The sequence below is a fragment of the Monodelphis domestica genome, chromosome 2, assembly GCF_027887165.1.
Source record: "Monodelphis domestica isolate mMonDom1 chromosome 2, mMonDom1.pri, whole genome shotgun sequence".
Lineage (NCBI taxonomy): Eukaryota > Metazoa > Chordata > Mammalia > Didelphimorphia > Didelphidae > Monodelphis > Monodelphis domestica.
The window spans coordinates 524,207,638-524,230,208 of record NC_077228.1 but is presented as its reverse complement, the minus strand read 5'-3'; the positions used below and the strand labels follow the sequence as shown (position 1 = coordinate 524,230,208).

At 51.1% G+C, this 22,571-nt stretch overlaps 1 protein-coding gene across 11 annotated transcripts in view; it reads left to right on the top strand.

Annotated features, from left to right (window-relative positions):
- The window catches only part of CUX1 (cut like homeobox 1), a 294,746-nt gene that overhangs the window by 146,779 nt on the left and 125,396 nt on the right, over positions 1–22,571 (top strand). For all 11 annotated transcript variants that reach the window (XM_056819814.1, XM_056819812.1, XM_056819810.1 and 8 more), the window contains exon 4: positions 5,188–5,266. In XM_056819814.1, coding sequence (XP_056675792.1) covers positions 5,188–5,266 — 79 coding nt within the window. The remainder of the gene's footprint in view (positions 1–5,187; positions 5,267–22,571) is intronic.

Genomic DNA, 22,571 nt, shown 5'->3' with positions numbered 1-22,571 from the left:
TCTCTGGACCTCAGTTTCCCTTTCTGGGTCGAGGAGCCTCTTTTGGCCCAGGCTCGAGTTGCCGTCTCCTGGCCTCTGAAGGGTTACAGGCTGAGTTCATGGTGGACGCTTACGCACGACTCCAACTGAAGTCCGGAGAAGAGGCCCTATAATTAAGATTTATCCTCGTGCCTTCTTAATAAGGATGTAGACAGAGCCTAATTCCAGGCCAGGCGTGGGGGGAGGTGTATGTGGCACGGGGGACAAAGAGAATATGTAATTTTATGTCCTTTTACTGAGCAAATGCAAACTTCCTGCATGTAGAATCTTGCATGCTTGGAGAGACCACATCCTGTAAAAATGCCCCACACGCTCAGCAATTTGGTGACGCAAGTTGAAGGATGTGATTGGCCCAGCCAGCCATCAGAGGTGCTTTGGACATGGATGCAGGGATCTCTAAGCTGCCTAACTTATTCGTTGGAGGGAGCCTGAGTGGCCCGTCCAAGCGGCATTTTTCAAGCCGGCCTGTGGAGCCCCAGGGTTCCAGGAAGCAGGCCACAGGGTCCTGGAAAGAGCTGCGCTGAAATGTCAGGCAGGCACATATGGCAGAGCCATCCCTTGGCTGTCCGTGTCAGTGGCTTGGAATGTGGACATTGAGCTGGTGGGAAAGCCTGCGGAGACAGGTGAGATCAATGAGGTGGCCAGAAAGTTGGCCTCTTATTGATTGGCAATCAATCACTGCCCGGTCCCAGTAATGGATGGTGCCAATCAATTCCTCGTCTGTCTGCCTCTGCTGTGTGTGTGTGTGTGTGTGTGTGTGTGTGTGTCCAATTATATTCTGGTTCCTGACTTTACAATGTTGAAAAGACAGCAGCCGTGTATAAAGCAGGGCACCACGATATGGAAGCTTTCTCCGTCTTGATGATAAATTTGTCTTACGCCAACAATCCTGGTGGATAAAAATTAGGAAGTTTGAAGAGACCAGGAAGCAGACATCTTCCTAGCAGAGGTGCTCCTGGTGACGCAAACCCCCATAAACAGAGTTCAAGTCCAAAGCCCCAGACATAGAAGAAACACAAACATGACAACAGTTATCTGTGACTTGGCTTTACTTAAAGAAATCCTGAAAAACTCGTGTGGAATGAATGTTACTAAATTTTTTTTAAATAGCATGAAATGCTTTGGATCTGGCAAAATTACAAAAGCGATTTGTAAGCAAAACAGTGGATTTTAAAACAAGATTCTTAGTTGCTGTAAGTGAAGCTGGAAGGGGCTGGAGAGATCGCCTCAATGGCCGTCAAGTAGTGGTGCTGAAAACTGTTGTCAAACATTTCATGGGGCCGGCTTTCCCAATCCATTATTGTGGTCAAAGGATATAAACAGTTTTCAGAAGATTTACAGTGGATCAACAACCACATGAAAGATTGGTCCGAATCACTAATAACAGATTAAAATGACTCAAGATCAGGAAAAGGAGAGAAAAAGAAATGGAAGGAATTAAAGTAGGCAATGAGGAAACTCAACTATCACTTTGCAGATGATATGATGGCATATATTTAGAGAATCTTAGAAAATCAACTAAAAATCTAGTTGAAATAATTAAAACTTTAGCAAAGTTGCAGAACACAAAATAAATCCACCTACATCATCAGCATTTCTATATATTTACCAATAAAGTCCAGCAACAAGAATTAGAAAGGTTAAAATCACTAGAAAATATAAAATACTTGGGAATCTACTTGCCAAGACAAAATAGGAATTATGAACACAACTTCAAAACACTTTTCAAACAAGTAAAATCAGATCTAAACCATTGGGAAATTATTAATTGCTCATGGGTAGATCGAGCTAATAATAATAAAAATTACAATCCTACCTAAGTTAATTTACTTATTCAGAGCCATACCAATCAAACTCCCAAAAAACTATTTTATAGAACTAGAAAAAAAAATAATAAAATTAATCTGGAATCTCAAAAGGTCAAGAATATGGAGGGAATTAATGAAAAAAAAATGTGAAGGAAGGTAGTCTAGCAGTACCAGATCTCAAACTGTACTATAAATCAGTGATCATCCAAGCAGTCTGGGACTGGCTAAGAATAGAATGAAGGATCAGTGGAACAGATTAGAGATAAATTACCTCAGCAACCTAGTGTTTGATAAACCCATAGATCCCAGCTTTTGCAATAAGAACTCACTATTTGACAAAAACTGCTTTTATAAGGCACCACCTTATACCTATCATATTGGCCAATATGACATGACAGTAAAGGAAAGTGATAAATGTTGGAGATAATGTGGCAAAATTGGGACACTAATGAATTGTTGGTGGAGTTGTGAACTGATCAAACCATTCAGGAGGGCACTAAAAATGTGCATGCCTTCTGATCCTGAAATACCAATACCAAAGAGATCATTAAAAAAATGAGGGGAAAACTATTAGTACAAAAATATTTATAGCTGCTCTTTTTGTGGTGGGAAAGAATTGGAAATTGAGGGGATACCCATCAATTGGGGAATGGCTGAGCAAAATGAGACATGATTGTGATGGAATACTATTGTGCCATAAGGAACGATGAGCAGAATGATTTCAGAAAGACCTACATGAACTGATGCAGAGTGAAATAAGCAGAACCAAGAGAACATTGTTCTTAGTAACAGCAATATTGTCTGATGATCAACTGTGATTGACTTTAGTTGCTCCCAGCAACTTAGTGATCCAGGACAATCCTGAAGGACTTATGACAAAGAATGCTATCCACCTCCAGAGAGAAAAGGGTACAGTTTTTCACTTTAATTGATTTGTGTTTTATTTGGGGATTTTGGCTTTATATGAGTATTCTCTTTCAACAATATGGAAATGTTGTGTGTGATAATATATGTATAACTTAGATCAGATTGGTTACCGTCTCTGGAAAGGGGAAGGGAGGGAGGAAAAACAGTTTAAAGGATACATAAGGAAAATTCAGAAAATTAATGAGATTTGAATGGACTGATTGAGGAGGAAATTAGCAGAGCCAAGACAACAGTAGAGATAATCTCCTGAACAGTATAAAAGAAAGGGCAGCATTCAGAAGCAGCGAGGCTGTTTAATTGTAAGGGCCCGTCTTGACCTTCCAGAAGAGATGAGAAATTCTTCCTCCTTTCCTACCTTGATGAGCTAGAGGAGAACCGTGGGTAGAAGATGGTACAGATGCTGTCAGTTTTCCTTAGCACACACGTGTGTGTGTGTGTGTGTGTGTGTGTGTGTGTGTGTGTGTGTGTTGCCACATGGAAGGGCTTTCTCTGGGATGTTTCTTTGGGTGGAAAGACCCCAGGCTGAGTACCTCGTCTGATCCTTATGGGAACAGATGGGAGGGGACTCTGTTTCTGGGGTTTGCCCTGCCTGCTAAACAAGGAGTGGTTGCCTAGGTTGGCTGGGAGTTGAAGCCCACATTGTATGCATGATATAATTTACTTTACCCACTTCTAATGTTCTAATTAAGGTTTCGTGCAATAAAAAAGGAAGGCTCACTGACTTATGTGTGTATACATATGAGGCTACTCTATCCAGAAATTAATGACATAAAAATAGAACTCACTCAGCCAATCAATAAGTATTTATGAATTGCCAAAAGCATCAATAAAATGTTTTTAAAAAAGAATATAATATTGTTCTCACATCTGAATTATTTGATAGCAAAAAATCACACCCTTCTCACTAAATATTAGACTATTATTAGCTATATGGTTATTGTTGGATAAAATTCATCTGGGTTTCTATATCAGTGTTACATTATTCAGTACATAAATAGTAGATATTCAAGTATCTCTTAAATTTTTTATTGCTTGAAGTTTCATTTACAGTGAAGAGATCCGCCATTTGTTCTTGTTGGCGTGTTTGTCAAGTCTGACTCTTCATGGCCCCATCTGGGGTTTCTTGGCAAAGACACTGGAATGGCTTGCATTTCCTTCTCCAGCTCATTTGACAGATGAGGAAACTGAGGCAAACAAGGTGAAGTGACTTGCCCAGGGTGACAGAACCAATAAGTGTCTGAGGCTAGCTTTGAACTCAGGGGGAGGAGTCTTTCTGATTCTAGGACCAGAGCTCCATTTTCCACGGTGCCACCTAGTTACCCTCCTCCCATCATAGCACTATTTAGATTTTTTAAAGAATGGAGAACCACTGCTTTCAGTGTAACTAAGCTGTCCTGGTATCTACCAGAGGAAAAGCAGGCTGTCCAAGGCTCCTAGAGAAAGGAATTGTTCGTATTTCTCATTTCTTTTCTACATCACCTGAGAGAAGCCAGTCCTCTTTCTACCTCAGTTTCCCTAAAGGGACTGACGTAGAATAGACTGCACACCTCTCTGACACTTAGTGTTCGACCGTGGGCAAGTCATTTCCCTTCTGTGGCCTTCAGTTTGGAGATCTATGAAGTCTGGGACCCATAGAAGGGAAGCCAGTTCCCAGGATCTCAGGATTTGAACCCTTGTCTGACTCGCAGGGCAAAGCATCGTGCTGCCTCATGTCTACAGCCAGCATTTCCACGCATTCTGTGTTTGCTGTCCCATTAACCTGCTCCCGCCGCCCTATTTACCCAAGGCTCCTCCAAGTCCGTGGAAAACTTCCTCTTGGACAGGAAGGGCCCGTTCAGGTGCCGTTTGCTTATAAATGGTTCCACAGCAGAACCTGAAATTGGGAAGACTCTGATCCAGCCTCTACGACTAGCTGGGTGACCCTGGGCGAGTCCCTTCACCCTGGCCGCCTCCGTTTCCTCCTCTATCTATAAAATGAACTGGAGAATCCAGGGGCGAACCGTTCCGTATCTTTGCTGAGAAAGTCCCAAATGGAGACCCAGAGTCTGAGCCACAACATCATCACCATCACCATCATCATCACCACCACCTTCATCATCACCACCACCTTCATCATCATCACCACCTTCATCATCATCATCACCATCACCACCTTCATCATCATCACCATCACCACCTTCATCATCACCACCACCATCATCATCATCACCACCACCTTCATCATCACCACCACCTTCATCATCATCTTCATCGTCATCATCGTTGTTATTGATTAGCATTGGTCACTGTTCAGAGGTTGGGGGCCTGCCATGGCCCCGTGGGGGCTCCAGAGCCCTCTGCTGGGTGAATCGGACGTGAGGGTTTTTCCGTGGCTCCCACACCAGTCTGAGATCTTTCTCTTTGCCCCCTTTAGATTGATGCACTGAGTAAAAGAAGCAAAGAAGCCGAGGCCGCCTTCCTGAATGTCTATAAGAGATTAATTGATGTCCCAGGTAAGGCCCCGCCCCGCTTGCCCAAACAGTCCTGCCAGGCGGAGGAGAAGGTGCAGCCGCTCCCCGACCCCGTGACGCCCCCACCCGAGATTCCCACCCCGGGGCCCCCCATTCACTGCTTGGGTGCGTCCCTCAGTCCGTCGGGAGACGCGCGGCAGCATCGGGGCTGCTTTTTGGACCCCAATCAGGCGGCCAGGCCGGGGGGCCTCCCTGATCGCCGGCCCGACCCAGAAGCGCAGGGCCCAGTGCGGGATGGGAGGCCGCCCCGCCCCAGAAGGGAGGGGCCCCGGAAGGGGTCCTGCTGGGGCCCTCAGTGCAGGGACGCCGTCAGGGTGAGCCTGGCTGTCTGGGGCCGCTGAGAGAAGGGAGTTTGGAGCGAAGGCCTGGGAGAGGGCCTGCGGGAGTCTACAGCGGGGAACTACACTTCCCTTCCTCCGCGGGCTCAGTAGGGAGCGCAGGCCCCCAATCCTGCCTCCATCAATGCCGGAAGTGGTTCTCCCTCCACCTGCCTTTCGGTCTGATCCCCTGACAGGCTCTCTGTGGAAAACTGACCGTTTGTCCTATTGGGCAGTGTGCCAGCCTGGGAGGCAGCAAGGCCTGGGTTCTCCCCTCCGTGCAGATGCCTCTCTCACCCTCCCAGAGGAGCTCCCAGTCCAGCGGGGTGGGGGGCGGGGGGGGGGGCATTTGCCTTTGGAAGCACGAAGCCAAGCCTTGGTTTTGCCACTTGTTTAAAAAAGAGGAGGGGGAGGGTCTGGCGTTGGGGAGCAGCAGCGAGCCCCCTTTGGGGAAGGGGCTGGCCCTGCCGGAGGCCTTGGAGAAGGCTGCAGGTGGAGACAAGGCCCGTGCCTCCCATTCGCATTATACATGCGTGCCAGCCGCTTGTTATTGCCCACACAGACGTCTTCGTCATGGCCGAAGCGAGCTCATGGAGACCAAAATAGAGGCCGGCTGCGGCGGCGCCCGCTTTCTGGGCCAGGCCGGGCGGGCTTTCGGTGCCTCCTCCCAAGCGGCCTTTCGCCTCCCGCACCCAGGTTGTACGTCTCGGGTGGGTGTGGGTTTGGTCGTGCCGTTCCCGGGCTGTTGGCGTCAGCTCCTGGCACGGCGGCGCTGCTTTTCTGATCTTCTCCAGCCCTTTGCGCGGCACGGAGGCGAGCCAGCAGGCGGCCAAGGCGAGGCTGGCGTCCGTCCCTCCAGGCTCTTCCCCTCCCTCATGCCCATTTCCCAAATCCATTTTCTCTTCTTCGAGTGAATAAAGTGGGCCCCAATTACTCATTCCCTGTGGCTTCCCGGACGTGCTGTTCCACCAGTCACTCGTCTGTGGGCCCCGCTTGCCCCTCCGCAGAGGAGGGTGCTGAGATGGGGCCGCCCAGGGCTCCCGCCTGCCCTGAGTCTGTGTCCTGGAAAAGGAATCCGGCGTTTCTTGGGTGGGGATGTCTCAGCCCCCGTGGAAGTGCCTCCCAGAAGGCAGCCGGGCCCACCTGCCCTGGGGAGACGGACAAGTCAGGAGTTTCTCCCTGAATTCTCTGAATTCTGCGCTGACTCCGGGACAAAGAATTTGCGGGAAAAGTCCAACCAAGGCCAACAGATTGGTTTTGATAGATAGAACTCCTGGCAACTTTGTGTCTTAAGAGGTTGCTGCATTCTTCTGACTTGCTATTTTATTTTGCTGTTGAAGGGCTGCTCTGGGGCCGTATTCAGGTCCTACTGAAGAGAGAAATGCCGCCAGCCACGTAGGCATCACTCGCCAATGCACGCGTCTTGTCGCGCTCCGTGGTGGCTGGTGTGTTTCTTAACGCTTTTAAAGGTTAGCTTATTTGGGGGGTGTTGAAGCCGAGGCCGTTAGCAGTTGTTTTTTCCAAACATCTCACGCCCCCTTTTCAAATATGTAATTGAGTTTTATACACACATTTTCCCCAATGCAGCTTCTGAATTGAGCTGTCATTTAAAAGGGAGCTATTTTCCTTCAGCTGCTTGTGGGATTTTTTTTCCTGCAGCGAGTCATCATTTTCGTCCCTCCTATTTTCTATCCACAAAAAAAGGAGACATTTTTAGAGATTCCTCCCTTCTTTGGAAGGTTTGGGCTGCCCCCTAGTTTACTAAGCTGCAGTCGTGCCTCCCTTCAGGAGCCCGCTGGTCATAGGACCAGCCAGGCCTTCTCACACTAAGGTGGGTGGCCCTTTGGGCACGTTCCCTGAACAACAATAAGAAATTTCGGAGCCATGAGCAATGCCCCTGAGCGGCACGGAAGATCGGCGGGGCAGGCTTCCTGGCATGATCCACGAGAACTAGGCCTTCTGTTCCCTGTGATTGCTTCTCCATCTCTGCTATCTCCTCCCCCGGACAAGGCCAGCCCGCCTCGCACAGGTGTAACCAGCCACCAAGAGTTCTAATCTGGAAAGGATTCTTCGCGTTTGGGTGGTTTTCTCCTTGCCAACGACAGACCAAAGAGATGTTTGGAGAGCCTGGGAGGCCTTTGCTCTTGATGCGTCGGAGAAGAAGAAAGTTCTGCTGGAGGTCCAGACGGTTGTCCCCGGGGTCAGTTTTGGGTATCCCGAGGTGGACAGCCAGGAGGACATTCATGGCCTCCTATCTCCGACCAAATACGTTACTTATTGAAGACCCGAAGACCCCAAATTCAGGTTCTCCAGGGAAAGGGGCGATGGAAGGACCCTCATTGTTTTTTTCATGTGCAATGCTATTGCTAGGTTTTGTTATTTCACTTACATTTCCCAGGGTGTCCCTCCGCTCTCTCCTCGAGGGCCAGCCCCCACAGCCAGGAATAAGAGAGAAGGGGGGGAAATGTCCAGCAACATTAATGACCATGCTGAAAACATCTAATGTCCTTTCTCTATGGCCCGCCATACACCCCTTTGCAAAGTGGGGGAGTGAAGGGAGAAGGTCCATTCACTTCTGGGCTATGGCATCCCTTCCTAAGACTGTGACTCCTCCAGGGTCACGTGAGTTTTAAGTCATAACCCTTCCGCCTTGCAAGGCCCCCAGAGCATGTGGACATTGTTTTATGAAATGGAATCATTATGAGGCTTGAGTAACACTCATTTCATAGATACACATTTATCTAGTCTGTATAAGATTTGCAAAACTTACACAAATCATCTCATTCAAGACAATCTTGTGGGAGGGGTGCTTTTGTGACTCCCATTTTACAGATGAGCAAATGAGGTGGATAGAAGTTAAGTGATTTCCTCAGTCATCCCAGAGTCCATGGTAGGATTTAACCTCAGATGTCCCTGATTCCAAGTCCAGCACTGTATCTCTAATGATTATGATGTTCATAAGAATTATAGTAACAGTCAGCCTATATGGATCACCTTAGGATTTTCCAAGGGCTTTCATATACTGTCTCCTCTGATCGGTACACTAGATTGATTATCATTATTATCCCCATTTTCCAAAAGAGCAAACCAAGACCAAGTGATTTGCTTGAAGCCAAATATCCAGGAAGTATCTGAGGCAGGGTTTTAGCCCACCTGCCTCATAGAGGGTGTTTGCTCAGCCAGAAATCTCCAGTGCTAGAGAAATCCTGAGGCCAGCGCCTTCGCCTTTCCCTGGTCCAAACATAGGAGTCAGACACTGAATTCCACTTGGGAAAAGGGAGGCCATCCTCGGGTTATTTCATCATCACCCCAGGACCCAACTTATGCTTCCAGTTCAGTCTCCCTCACAGGACAGCATGGACCCCCCCAAACAGTTATAGCAGTTAAAATTAGTTTCTCTGCTAGAAGTATTATATTTTTAGAGGTTTATTAAAGATTAAGAATGAAGGAAAATACAAAATAAGAAAGCACGTGCCTAGGAGGGCCGAATGGCCCATTTCACTAACACTACATCATGAGAGATGCATCTGCTTGGAAGCGGAAGAGATTTTCCCCAAAGGATCATGAAAACATAATCAACTTAAAGATTATAATAATTTGAGTATAAGAGGAAAAAAGAACAAAACCAGTAATTGCTGGACGCATTGACACAAAGCCAGTTGGGGGCAGTCCCCTTTGGCATGAAAGTATAGATACAAATAAATGTTCAATCAACCACACACAAAGTTCATTCTTGATCTTCTTGTGTAGCTTGTGGTCTGAAGGCTTCTTCATGGTGTCTTCTCTAAACAGTTCACTTTCTGGATTCAGAGAGGTAGCATCTTTCTTAACCTAAAATTCTTCTTAAAAGAAATGTAAACTTTGCAATTTAAAATAATAATATTTTTTACATTTCCCCATGAAGAGGGTGATTGAAAAACATAGGATCACTTAGGGATGCATGGCTGAGTTATGAGGTATATGAATCAATTGGAAAAAGAAATTAAAAAGACATCAGAAAAATCCAAATAAAAAAGATAATTTCTGGATGAAAATATAGACTATCAAAGTCTTATGTGTAAAAATTCTAAGTAAAGGAAAAATAAATCTATAACAGGTCCTTGAATCAGGGCCCAATTAAAATGATCTAAGAATGATGCATTTACCCAGTCAGTAGCCAGGACTTCAGAAAGTTACCACATTATGAAAGACAGAAAAGGGACCAGATTATAGGAGCCAAGTAGGAGCCAAGTTTGGGGATACTCATCTGTATTTTCAGAGTGAGTGTGGACACAAGGAAGGCCTATGTCTTAACATGTTAAACATCGCAACCCTGAGTCTTCACACTAGTTCAAGACCTTTGTATTTATTGGCTTAGAAGCTCATCAATCTGTCCTGGATTTGGTTTATCTTTGGCCCTATGCAGTGGCTCTTTTGTGTATATCTTGTCCTGGAATCAGACAGAAATATTTAAGCAAAGTTTCATAATTTTTTAAAAAATAATTAGTGGCATCATTTTTATAGTCTCAAGCTTTTGGGGCATGCATTGAAAAATGTATTTTAAACTTATAGTACTGCAAAATCAAAAAAGCTAAAGAAAATCTCAATGCTGGTGACATGTGCTTCAAATATAAAAAGGAGAGAAAAAAACTGAAATAGTATATTGCACATGCAAGAAAAATATAGTAAAAGAGTTTTAAAATTCAAAAATATAGCTTATAATCATTGACACCCTGTGTCAGCTAAGAAAATATAGAATGCAAGGCTTTCTCACCATAAATGTGATCCATTTACTCTTCATACCTGGCCATGATCCACTGTGAATTTCACAAGGTAACAGTTTGTGTTATAAAGAACAGTAATATAAATATGTAGGTATCAATATCCCCAAAATTCTCAATAGCCCAATTAATTACAATAGCAAACAAACACACCATCATATTTCACATAAGTTGCTCTATGACATTTTTAAAGCCTATGAACTGATGGATATTTGTCACAATTTTTACAATCATAGCAAGTCTTTCAACCTTGGTAAACATATTTTTAAGCAAAGTAAAACTTATTTTGGGTTTAGAACATCATCAAAAAATCTAGATATCATTCTGGTGGAAGTTAAGCAGGGAGCTGAAGAGTATAAATGAGAGGTGCTCCTTTTTTTGGAGGCTTCTAGGGGTACAAATGCCCTGGGATTAACTGCCCAATTTCCATTCACATTTTTAGAAATACGGGAGTTGGGGGTTAAATTTGTATTTCACTTCAGCTACTAGAATGGGCCTTACACCTCGTGTTAGGGGCAGGCAAAAATGACCAGAGATTGTTAAGAAAAATTCTAAAAATCATGTCTAAAGAACCCTTAAAATCAATTGAGATATTTAGCACATTAAATTTTCCAAAAGTTGTTATACAATTGTAGCAATTTTCTGATGGAGTCCATCTATCCTCTATGTGACAATTTACAAAGTCAGAATAGGAAAGCTGTTTTTTATATGGGCCTACTCAATGTTTGTTCAATATGTTTATAGGGGAAAAGCAATAGAATATAACAGTAGTTAAAACCCAGTACATTAAAATGATTCAGTGTAACAGAAGAGTACAGAATGCAGTAATATATGAATTTAACAAAGTTAAACCTTAAAACAATCAGCAAAATGCAATAGAATACAGAGATTTTTATAAAACGTCTGAAATGCCTTAAAAATATAACCTCCAGTCTCTTTAAAGTTCCTTGGGGTTTTTTTATCCATTTAGATGCCTATTGTCAGAAGGCAGATTGGTAATGGTTAGGCAATGGGGTTTAAATGACCCCAAGTGACTTGCCCAGGGTCTGTGTGAAGTGTCTGAGGCCAGATCCAAACCCAGGACCTCCTGTCTCTGGGTCAGGCTCTCAATCCACTGCTGCCCCCATAGTGAGGAATCTCATGTTTGGCTAAAGAGTTGCAGGGAGCTGAATTTTGCCCCTGGATCACATATGAGGTAAATGAAAGAATCAATATAGTTAAAAGATATCCTTTTAAAGTAGCCATGCTTTAAGTTCCTGTTTGGAAAAGCCTCTACCTTCTTTCCCTTTCTTTCTCACCTCCTGTGATCCCCTGGCCCCAGTCCTAATCCTTTCCTTAGGCTAATCGTAGCCTAAGGAAAAATTACCTCCCCATTTATACCAGCTGGTAGAAATGAGTCTTGCGCCTGGGCCGATGAGAGGTCTGCTCTGAGGCTAGAGTTTGCTGGGTACCCAAATCACCAGACCTGGAATCAGAAAGACTCATATTCCTGAGTGCAAATCTGGCCTTGTATGGGTGTCTCCCTCCCAGGTCCAGCCCATTTACAGAGTCCTATGACCTTCTGTTTCCTCTTCTGTCCAAGGAGATTCAGAAGGAAATGGTCATCCCTCAGGATCTTGGCCCAGAGAACCCCACAGTGTCCTGAGGGCTCTGACAGGCCTGGGATGACTCAACCACAAAGACCCCAAAACATGCCTCCAGTGGAATACCACAAAGGAGATGGGAGCAGAAGAGGGGTTGCCGTCCGCTTCATGAACGTGCAGGATGGCAGAGCGGCCCAGAGCCCTGAGGTGGAAGGATCCAGCGGGGCCAGGGCCTGCCCAGAGACAGACATGGTTATTCTGGACCTCTTTGTTCAAGCGAGCTGGAATGTGGGTGAGCCCCAGCGTGTTATTACAAGAAGAGCACCTTGTCGGCTCCCGACGGTGTAGTGTGTGTATTGGGGATGGCAGCCACCCGTGTTGAGCCAGGCCTGAGGAGATGGATGTTCTGCCCGTCCACGGAGAAGGCCTCGCAGCGTTTCGGCCAGCTCATGTTACCAGGGAGCCGAAGGCCTCGCGGAATTCTGATGGTTTCAGTCTCCTCACCCGGCTTTGGCTTTGGCAGCATTTTTATTGAGACGTCCGTGCCCGCGTGGGCACTCTCGCGGCCCTTTTCGTTTGGGCTCCGTTATGTCGTGCCCACGGCCGAGAGCCACGCGCGTGCCGAGCTCCGTCGGTGTGGACGGACGGCAGCCCACCTCCAGGAGGTCAGCGGGCCGGGAGGAGAGTGAGCCCGAGAGACGAGGGGGGAGGAGGAGGCGTGCTGGGGGGCTTCTGCTCGTCTCTCGGCGGGGAGTGGAAGGCACGTGGCTTCCTCTCTCCAGGACTTGGCCGCTTCCTTTGTCAGCGGAGAGGATTAGGCGAGATAATCTGGGATTGCATTTGGAGAAGTGGGCACCTTTACAGAGGCCGAGCAAGGGGGCGAGGCAGGAAAAGGGACCTGATGGCCGTTCACAAGACACCTTTGCCCACCGTCAGCCCGGCGCGGCTCTCCATCTGGCTTCTCTTTTGGACCGGGAATACTTTTTTTTAAAACACACACACACACACACACACACACACACACACACACACACACACCCCACCTTCTGTCGTAGAATCGAGGGTGTGTACGGGGCCCAGGGCAGAAGAGCGGTGAGGGCTAGCCAATGGGGGGAAGAGACTTGCCCAGGGTCACCCAGCCAGGACGTGTCTGAACGCGGGACCTCCCGGCTCTAGGCCTGGCTCTCCGTCCACTGAGCCGCCCCCCAGGAGTTCCTAAGGCAGCATCTGTGAGACGAGACACTCGCGTACAAATCGGGCTGCGAGCCCCGCGACGTCTAGTTCCAGGCACAGATCCCTATTTCAGCGGGATTTGTTTCCCCGAGTTGCTGTTTGCTGGGCCTCCGACAGCGTCCGGCCCCCCGCGGGCCCCCGGGAACGGGCCCACAGCCTGGACCAGAATGCTCCTAAGAGCGGGTGTTCATGGAGTGCTCCCGGCCTGGCTGTTCTCTCCCTGGAGACGGGCGGGGGACACGGAGGCAGTCGGCGCCCCTTCGCTGGGGAGACACAGCTCGGGGACAGGCCGGAGGTCAGACGTCCGCCGTGCAACAGCCGAGGCCTGGCAGCTGAGCCTGTGTGGCCAGCGCGGCCGTCCTCGGGGGACCCTGCACTGTCTGGGCCAGAGAAGAGGCCGGACGTCGATGGGTCTGCTGGTTCTGATTCGCTTGTGGGCTCTACTACAGGGCCCTGGAAGCAGCCTTCCGCCTTCGTCGGGCTCACCAGCGGCTCTAAGTCACTCCCAGCCCACTGAAGCTCCGCCTCCGGCTCTGAAGGTTGGCTGTCCGCCGGTTGTTTTTCAGTCCTCTCCGACTCGCCGTGACCCCCTTTGGGATCGCCTTGCAGAGATAGCCGAGGGCTTGGCCGTTTCCTTCTCCGGCTCATTTTCCAGATGAGAAGATGGAGACAAACAGGGTTAAATGACTTGTCCAGGGTCACCCAGCTAGTCAGAGCCTGAGACCAGATTCGAACTCAGGAAGAGGCGTCCTCTCGACTCCCTGGAGCCGCCAGCTGCTCGGCCTGGAGCTTCTCCCCAGTCATTTCTCTTGTCACGAGCTCCGCCAGAGGCTTCCTCTGCCACCTCTGGGGAGCCGGCTGAAGCGTGGGCCCGCGCCAGGGGAAGGGGATCGGCGGCCGCCGAGACCCACCGTGCCCGTCAGACAGGTTTGTGGCGACAGTGCCGCGGCGGGAGGGCCTAGAGCGTCATCGGCGTGCGCAGCTCTTCGGGGAGGACGCTGCCGCCGAGCAGCCTTCCCTGGAAGTTACCCTCGTCCGAAGGGATGCAAGGATGAAGGCGGTCGGTCACCCGCCCCGGCGCCTCGAGCCCCATGAATTCGAATCCAGCTCCTCGTGGCTTGAAGGCAGAACTTGTCTGTGGATGATGCCGAGATGGGAGGTGAGCCGTGTCCGAGGGGCGCGATGCCGACATCCTGCAGAAACGCAAAGAGCGCGTGCTTGCTCGGTAGCGGATGGCCGAAGCCGAGGGCCAGAAGGCAGCTGGGCCGTCGGCAGCGAGCAGATTCCTCGAGGACCGTCCCCAGCCCGCCGCTCTCCAGGCTGTCGAGCCCTCCTGCCTGGTTCCCTCTTTTGTTGGGGCAGAGAGCGAAGGAGCCTCCTCCGTGCCCTTCCCTGCGTGGCTTCACGGCGCTCCTGGTGGGGTCACGGCGGCTCCCTGTCGCTGCTGCTCCCTCCACGCAGAAGGCCTTCCTGGGAGCGGGAGGCGTCGTTCCGTGCGCAGGTGCTGGCCCTGCTCCCCCTCAAGAAGAACGTAGATTCTGGTGAGATGCACAGTAATGGGGGCTCTGAGTGTAACTTCCAAGAGGAAGAGGGGAGACGGGAGGCGGGGGGGTACATGTGCATGCATGTACGTGTGTGTGCGTGCGTGTGCGTGCACACGCCATGACCAGAATCGGGAAAGGCTGCATTTGGAAGGCCGTTTGTGATTCTTGTCACACCAGTGTGGGAGCTCTGAGCCTCGGTGCATGCCATGAAAGCGGGTGGGCGTCCACCCAGCTGTCCAAGGAAGGGGGACCCGGCCCAGACGGGGGGAGAAGGAGAGGCGATGATGGCGGTGGAAGAGACGGGCTCGAGGAGGCAGAAACGAGTAGACGGAGTTCCAGGCATCAGGCTTGGCGACCACAGAGGCACCAAGATGGCAGAGAGTCCTGTGGGGAGGAACCAAGAGGAGGCCGGTGTGGATGGCTCAAAGATCACACGGAAGAGAGTCACTCGCAGAGAGGCTGGGGAGGAGGGGAAGGACCCGTGGGGGCTGGGTTACGGGGTGTCTGTAGGCGGGTTTGCTTTTAATGGCGATCTTGTGTTGTAGACTCCCAGAGTCTCCCAGAGACCGGTGTATTTATCAAGTAAATTATTTTGAACATCTTCCTACTTAACGAGAAAGTCCAGAGGGAACGAAATCCCGCCTGCTTTCGAAAATCTCTTACCCAAGCTACTCACAGTCACTCAGCAAACACTGGAGTAAGTGCCTGCCACACATGGGCACTGTGCTAGCCCCAGGAGTGCGGAGGGAGGCCAAGCAAGCCTGGACCTCGCGGGGCTCCCATCCACACGGAATTCAAACATTCGGCATTGATGGTGTTCTCAGATACAACAAACCTCCTCAAGAGGACGACGCCTCGTTCACAGCTTGGTGAGTGACGTGGAGTCGCCTCACAGCGGAAGTCACGGAACTTTGGGGTCATTTTCCCAACCAACCAGCCCCCTTCGGCCTCTCCCGAGTCTCCTTTCTGCCTGCTCAGAGGCGACCTCCAGAAGTCTGAGTGTTCGTCCCATTCGCTCAGTTCTCCCTTTTCCGGGTCTGACGAGCTCGTTTCAGGAAGGCGCTTCCCAAGCAGCTCAGGGCTCTCCTTGGTCCTTCCCTGGCCTTCCCCGAGAGGCTGTACGAGCGCCTCGGGGTACCTTGGTGGCAGGAGGGACACTTAAAGACAGTTCACAAGCTTTGCACTCAGACTAAAACGAGCCCTTCCAATGGAGCACCGCTCCCACGATCGCTCTGTGCCGCCAAGGAAAGGGGGCTCATCACCGATGCCATCGTCACCAGCTTCAGCACCAGGCACCTCCCTGAACTCACGTCCTCCGGGGAGCACCGAGCTAGCAATGAAAACTAGGCCTGAGTGGTTTGTGGGGGAAGCTCAAAGGGCTCAGCCCCCTTGGTGCCTGCCGGCTCTCCGCACCCTTCTCTGCGGTGAGCCTGGAGAGGACGGAGCCATGGAGCTGCCTGAGAGTATTGGGGGGCGGGGGGTACAGGGGCAAGTGACTGTCCTCCCTCCTTCTCTCTTGTCTCCCTCTCTCTATCTCTGTCTCTCTGTCCCTCTCTGTCTCTCTCTCTCCCTCCCTCCCTCTCTCTCTCCCCCCCTTCTCTCTCTCTCCCCCCTTCTCTCTCTCTCTCTCTCCCCCCTTCTCTCTCTCTCCCCCCTTCTCTCTCTCTCCCCCTCTTCTCTCTCTCTCCCCCCTTCTCTCTCTCTCTCTCCCTCTCTCCCTCTCTCTGTCTCTGTCTCTGTCTCTCTCTCTCCCTCCCTCCCTCTCTCTCTCCCCCCCTTCTCTCTCTCTCCCCCTCTTCTCTCTCTCTCCCCCCTTCTCTCTCTCTCTCCCTCTCTCCCTCTCTCTGTCTCTGTCTCTGTCTCTCTCTCTCTCTCTCCCGCTCTTCTCTCTCTCTCCCTCCTTCTCTCTCTCTCTCTCCCCCTCTTCTCTCTCTCCCCCCCTTCTCTCTCTCTCTTTCTCTCCCTCCCTCCCTCCTTCCCTCTCTCTCTCTTTCTCTCCCTCCCTCCCTCCCTTCCTCCTTCCCTCCCTCCCTTCCTCCTCCCCTTCCCCCGCCCCCTCTCTGTCCCTCATTTTTGCGATCTCATTCTCTTACTCTGTATCTCGGACTGTCTGTCTCTCACTGTTTAGGTTTTGGCACCACAGATAACAGTCCCTTCAGACCAAAGTGGAGGGCCCGGGATGGTTTATTTTAAGATTCAAACCTTGGGAAGCACATTATCAGGAAAATAAAATATTCATTACTCCCGGATGTCTCGGCAGTATTCCTCTCGCTTTTTCCCCTTTTTGGACAGGATTGCAGACCTGTAATTGGAGGGAATAGAGGGAGTTCATGTTCTAGAACTGGTTTAACGTCAGGATTTGTAACTCGAGGGCTCGAGTGACCCCATGGATCGATTTGGGCACGACGTAGGATGTAAAAGAATTTTCGTTTTCACTCTTACTGCCTTCTAAGTGAAATCGAACATCTCCTTCAGCCATGAGTACGCGGCATAGATGTTGTTCTGGGAAGGGCTCCATCGGCCTCACAAGGCTGCCAAACCAATCCAGGGCATAAAAAGGCAAAGAAGCCCTCTGGCTTAAAGAGGAGGGGAAGCGTTGTTAGGTGTTCGCTCAATTGCTGGCTCAGTCACCTCTTGGAGCACACCACACAATGAGCTCTCCTCATCTTAGAATCCCCACACAGGGGCCTATGGCAGTTGTGGCAAGGGCCCCGGGTTCAGATCCAGGCGCTGCCACATCCTCCCGATAGGACCCTGGTGGACCAATGACTAAGATCGGGGTGGGACTCATTGACCTTCAAGGTCCCTTCTAGCCCTACCTCTGTGGACAGCTCCCGCCACTTCTTGGGCCTCAGTTTCTTCATCTGTAAAATGTTGGGGGTGTCCTAGGTGGCCTTTTAAGAGTCATTCGAGCTCCAGAACGAGATTCCTCTGGTCTCCTCTTTGCCCAAAGTTCCATCTCCAGGTCATCTGTGGAGGGGCTGCCTGCAGAGAGCAGGGAGAGTGGCGTCGTTTCTCGGGGGATTGCTCGTTGTGTTTGCCCGAGAAGCCATTTCTTGCTCAACTCGGTCATTTGTGCACGTTGCCCTAGTTTCAGCTTGGCTCCCGTAATATGGTACCGGTTACACGTGACTCCCTCCCCGCTCTGGCCCTGGCTGGAGGGCCCAGGAAGGAGCCGCTGGAGGGGCATGAAATCTGTGGATGCGACCAGAGGCTCTAAGCAAGCGTTAATCTTGGAATGTGGCTTCTGCCAAGGCTCGGGTGGCTTTTATGGCCCCCGGCGTCGCGGCCTCGCCGCGATACCCACATTTGTGTTCTCCTCCCCTCGCTGGCCTGTCCCGCGGCCGGGGAGCCCCGTTTGACTCGGGCGGCCTGTGGTCAGCGCCGGCCCATTTTCCACGTCTCCCTTTGCCTTAAAGTGGGAGCGCATCAAGCCAAGTCCTTTAGACTATGGGGAAGACCAGGTCCTGGCGAGGCCGCGGAGCCCTCCTTCCTCACCCCTCCGGGGTCAGGCCTCCGTGTGGGCCACAGCGCCGCGGGCAGCGTCCTCTAAACGAGGTTTGCCTCCAAGTGTGCCTCTTACCAGCCTCTCTGTCCGTGTTTGCGCGCGCCTCCGCCTGCTGAGGGGTTCTTTTAACTGAGGAGAGCCCCTTGAGAGGTCGAGACGGCCTTGGCTTTCCAGATGTTGTCTGCGCCCCTTCCACCTAGGCCCCTCCCCAAACAGAAGGTAAGATGAGAAAACTTTGGGGACGTTCAGTTTGCCAGGCTTGGATTAAGATGGGGTGTGCGTGTGTGCGTGCGTGCGTGTGTGCGCATGTGTGCGCATGTGTGTGCGTGCATGTGTGTGAGTGCATGTGCGTGTGTGTGCGTGTGCGTGTACGTGTGTGCGCATATGTGCGTACATATATGTGCGTGTGTATGTGTGCGTGTACGTGTGTGTGTGCGCGCATATGTGCGTACATATATGTGCGTGTGTATGTGTGCGTGTGCGTGTGTGTGTGTGTGTGCGCGCGTGTGTGTGTTGTATTTTCCTCCCCTTTAAAATAACTAGGGTGGTCCTGGCATACTCAATATCTAGACAGCTTTTCATCAGTCGCTCATCAGCATGCTAATTGCTGTATAACTAATTATGCCCTGAATTCCAGTTGATTTTCTTAATGAGACAGCTGGGTTAATTATGTAATCGTATGATTACATTAGCCTAGAGTGCCCTGGCAAAAAGTAATGTATCCAGTAATGTGATGTCATTGCACAAACGCATTCACAAGGGCCGTATTCATCGTGTGTCTAATGACAGGGCAGGCAGCATTACCCACAGTGCTCTCTGTGTCAACAGTTACATCAAATGTATGAAAATCCGCCTTTTCTGCTTGCGGGCCATCAGGAGGACCATCTAACGGCAAACTCCAACGTGTGAGCCCCCGCCGCGGGAGGGCAGATGGAGGGGGAGGACGGCTGTGGGCCGGCCTTTTCAGAGCGCCCTGTCGGCTCTCGTGGAGTGGAGCAGCGGCGCGCTGCCCTCTTTGGAGCACGCTTCGTAGGTGTTGGACTGCAGCGCTGCTTGGTGGTCAGCGAGGCTCGCCCGAGCGCGGTTAGCACGCGCTCTGGGTCCCGAAATGCGCCCTGAGTGGTTCTCGCCTGCTGCTCCAAATGAAAATGACCTCCATGTAGAGGGTCTTAGAGGAGGACTGCTGGCCGGAAGTCAGGCCCCTCCCTTGGCGGCGCTGCCCGCCTCTGGGCCTCGATTCTCCTCTGTCGAATGCCACCTTCGGGGAGTTGGTGCATCCCAACGTTTCCCGGTCCGCAGCGGCCTTGTCTTGGCTGGCCGTCGGAATCACGCAGAGGAGCTCGGTGTGCTCAGGGAGGAAGAAGGCCAGTAAGGCGGCAGACCAAGCCGGATGCTCCTTTCCGGGGGGATCCTCGGGTTCCTCCTGAGAGACGTCGTATGACTTTGTGTCTCTTCGGCGTGTGCCAGTCTGTGGCCATCTAGACTCTAGTCGTGCCCCACTGCCCGCTACCCTCCTGGGGGTCTTCTTGGCAAAATCCCGGAGGAGGAACCGGGGCAAAGAGGATGAAGCGACAAACGGCCTCCTCGGGTCATCCACCTTCACTCAATCTGCCTCCTCGAGGGCAGCGATTCTTCGGCTTCTCGTCGTACCCGGCCCTTCGAATGCGGCCTGGCCCGTTGTAGAGGCTCGATGAATGCTTGTTGGGAATGTTCGGTGGCTCCAAACCACTCTGCACCCCCTGGGAGGGTCACCAGGAACTCCTTTCCAGGGGGAGTCGGGGGAGTTTGGGCCCCTCCCTGAGATCTCGGAGGGAGCGGAACTGCTGAGACGCCAGGACTGAGAAGCTTGGAATAAGACCGAACAACACTTGTGGGGGCTTTAAGTGGCCTTGGAAATAATGAACAAGACAAAAAGCTGCCATTTCCCAAGATTAACATGCAGGTTGGGGTTTGGCATGCAGAAATTCATTGTTTTGGTCTCCAGCCCCAACATGCTAGAGTCATTATATTGTCATGGCGTAATTAGCTGTTCCTTTAATACAAGTAATAAAAATTAAGCCTAAGAGCTACTTCTGCAACGCCTTTTACATATCCCCAAACAATACTCCGGCGCTCTAAGCTCTTAGTCACTCAGCTGCCTGCACTGGAGTGAAGTCTAAGGTGGCAGGCAGGGAGCTGTCGGAATGTTCCGTCCCTTCTTCATTCTAGGACGAGTTTGGCTCCGGAAGCGTTAGCCGCAGTAGAGCCGCAATAAATATACGTGTCATCCCGAATGACTGGGGGATGGCAGGAGCCGTCGCTGCCAGGAGGCTGCTTCTTAGAGGCCTCGTGCCTGCGCGCCCAGCATCCCTGGGACTTCGACACATTCCTTGTGGATTGGCGCTCGAGGCCGCTGTCTACGTGGAGCAGCCGCGGGTCTTCCGGGGATCTCGGCCTTTAACAAGGAGCGGCCGGAAAACGTGTGGATGGACGTTTTAGAGGTCGAAGGTCCTTTACAAATACACGTGTGCTGGCCATCGCGCGGCGCGCGCAGAACCGAACAGAGCTCTGTACAAGTGCAGCGGGTGCCATTTCAGCCCGCGGTCCTCCCCTCTTTTAAGCTGCACTGGCAGCCTTCGGGGGAAGGAGCGGCGCCCGCTCTGCCTGTGCAGCAGGCCCCGCACCCAGCCTCCCAGGAAACTCAGAAGAAGCCTGAAGGAGGAAAGTGTGCGGCTGGGGCCCTGGGTGTCGGAAGTGAGCAGGTGGCTTCTCTGGGCCCCCAGAGGCCCCTTCGCGCCGCCCTGTGGATCCCGGCCTGGGCTCACTCCCTGACTGGTAGACGGTAATTACAGCCCTTGAGGAGGGACTGCCTCGAGCATCCCTGTACGTGCTCCGCCCATCGCAGCTCTTTAGGGAATGCTCGCTGGTGGATTACCTGGCCGTGAGGATGGATGGGAGGAAGTGAGCGTGTTTCCTTCGGAGAAGAAAAGATTTGGGGAGAACACGAGAGTTATGGGAGGAGCCACCACGTAGGCGGACAAGGATTCGGGAAGACTTCTCATCTTGAGTTCAAATCTGGCCTTAGACACTTTGTAGCTTAGGCCTGCTTGCCTCAGTTTCCTCATTTGGCAAAGGAGTTGGAGAAGGAAATGGCCAACCATCATCTCCGGTTTCTTTGCCCGGAAAGCCCCGTGGAGTCATGAAGGGTCTGACAAAATGGAAAAGGGCTGACCTTTGACTCCAGGGGAAGCACTAGGACCATGAGGGTGGGGGAGGGAGTATACGAGGTCTCATTTAGGTCAGACAGATGTCAAGCGAGGCTTCCTGACCCTTAGAATTGTCCAGAAGCGGGTCGGCGTTCCCCAAGAGGTGGACGGTTCGTCCCTCCTGGAGATCTCAAGCAGAGCCGGGACGGATGTCCTGAAGCCCCCAGGCTGGGGTTCCTCCCCTCCCACGAGGAGTGCTCGAAGGACTCGCCTTGGAGAGCACTCCCTGTGGAAAGAAATAGGATCGAATAAACGTTTGGGTGCAGATGACAATAATAAGGAGCGTGGACATAGAAGGGCCCCTTCGTTAGACACCGTCTCCAGAGAGTGAGCGAGCAGCCGTCCTAGCCGGGGCGTCGCGGGGAGCCGCGCCCCAAGTTGGCGGCGGGTTCTCCGGTTCCAGACGGCGGCCCCTTCCTCTGACTCCGGCTCGGCGCAGCCCGGCCACACTCCCAAACTGTCCGAGGCGCTGCCTGTTGGAGAACACATGGGCTTGTGGTGAATGTGTTAACCGAGGTACAATAGACTTATTATTTGTTTCCAGGAACCGAGGGTGGTCTGAAAAATTAATGACTACAGTGTTGGAAAATGAGGCGAGCTCCCTAATATATACTCTGCTGATCCACCGAGCCGCTGTTTAGCATTCCTCGGCAGGAGACTAAATCTCTGCCGTCCTTTCCCCGGTGATGCTGGCGCCCATACGAGCAGTGCATTCAATAATCTTTTATAAGCCGGCGGACTGGGCCTTCTGCTGCTCCGACGGAGCCCGAGGATTCCAAAGGAAACACCCCATCGGGGCCCAGCAGGTGTAGTGTAATTGCCTTTTAGGCAGCACAAGAAAAACGATTGAATCGACGCTCGGAGAACATTTAAAGTGTTTCTAATTTGTGCTGAATTAATGGTAAAGGCAAAACCCCAAGATGAAGTGCAGTAAAAATCTATGGCTATTGGCTCTCGTTTCAGGCTGAAATTGTGTTTTCTGTAAGTAAATCTGATTGTGGATGCCACACAGAATTTGCGTCAATAGCTCGCGGCCCGGCTCTTGTACGCTGACGGAGGCCCGGCCCGAACGCGGTCATCTCGCTCATTCGTGGCAT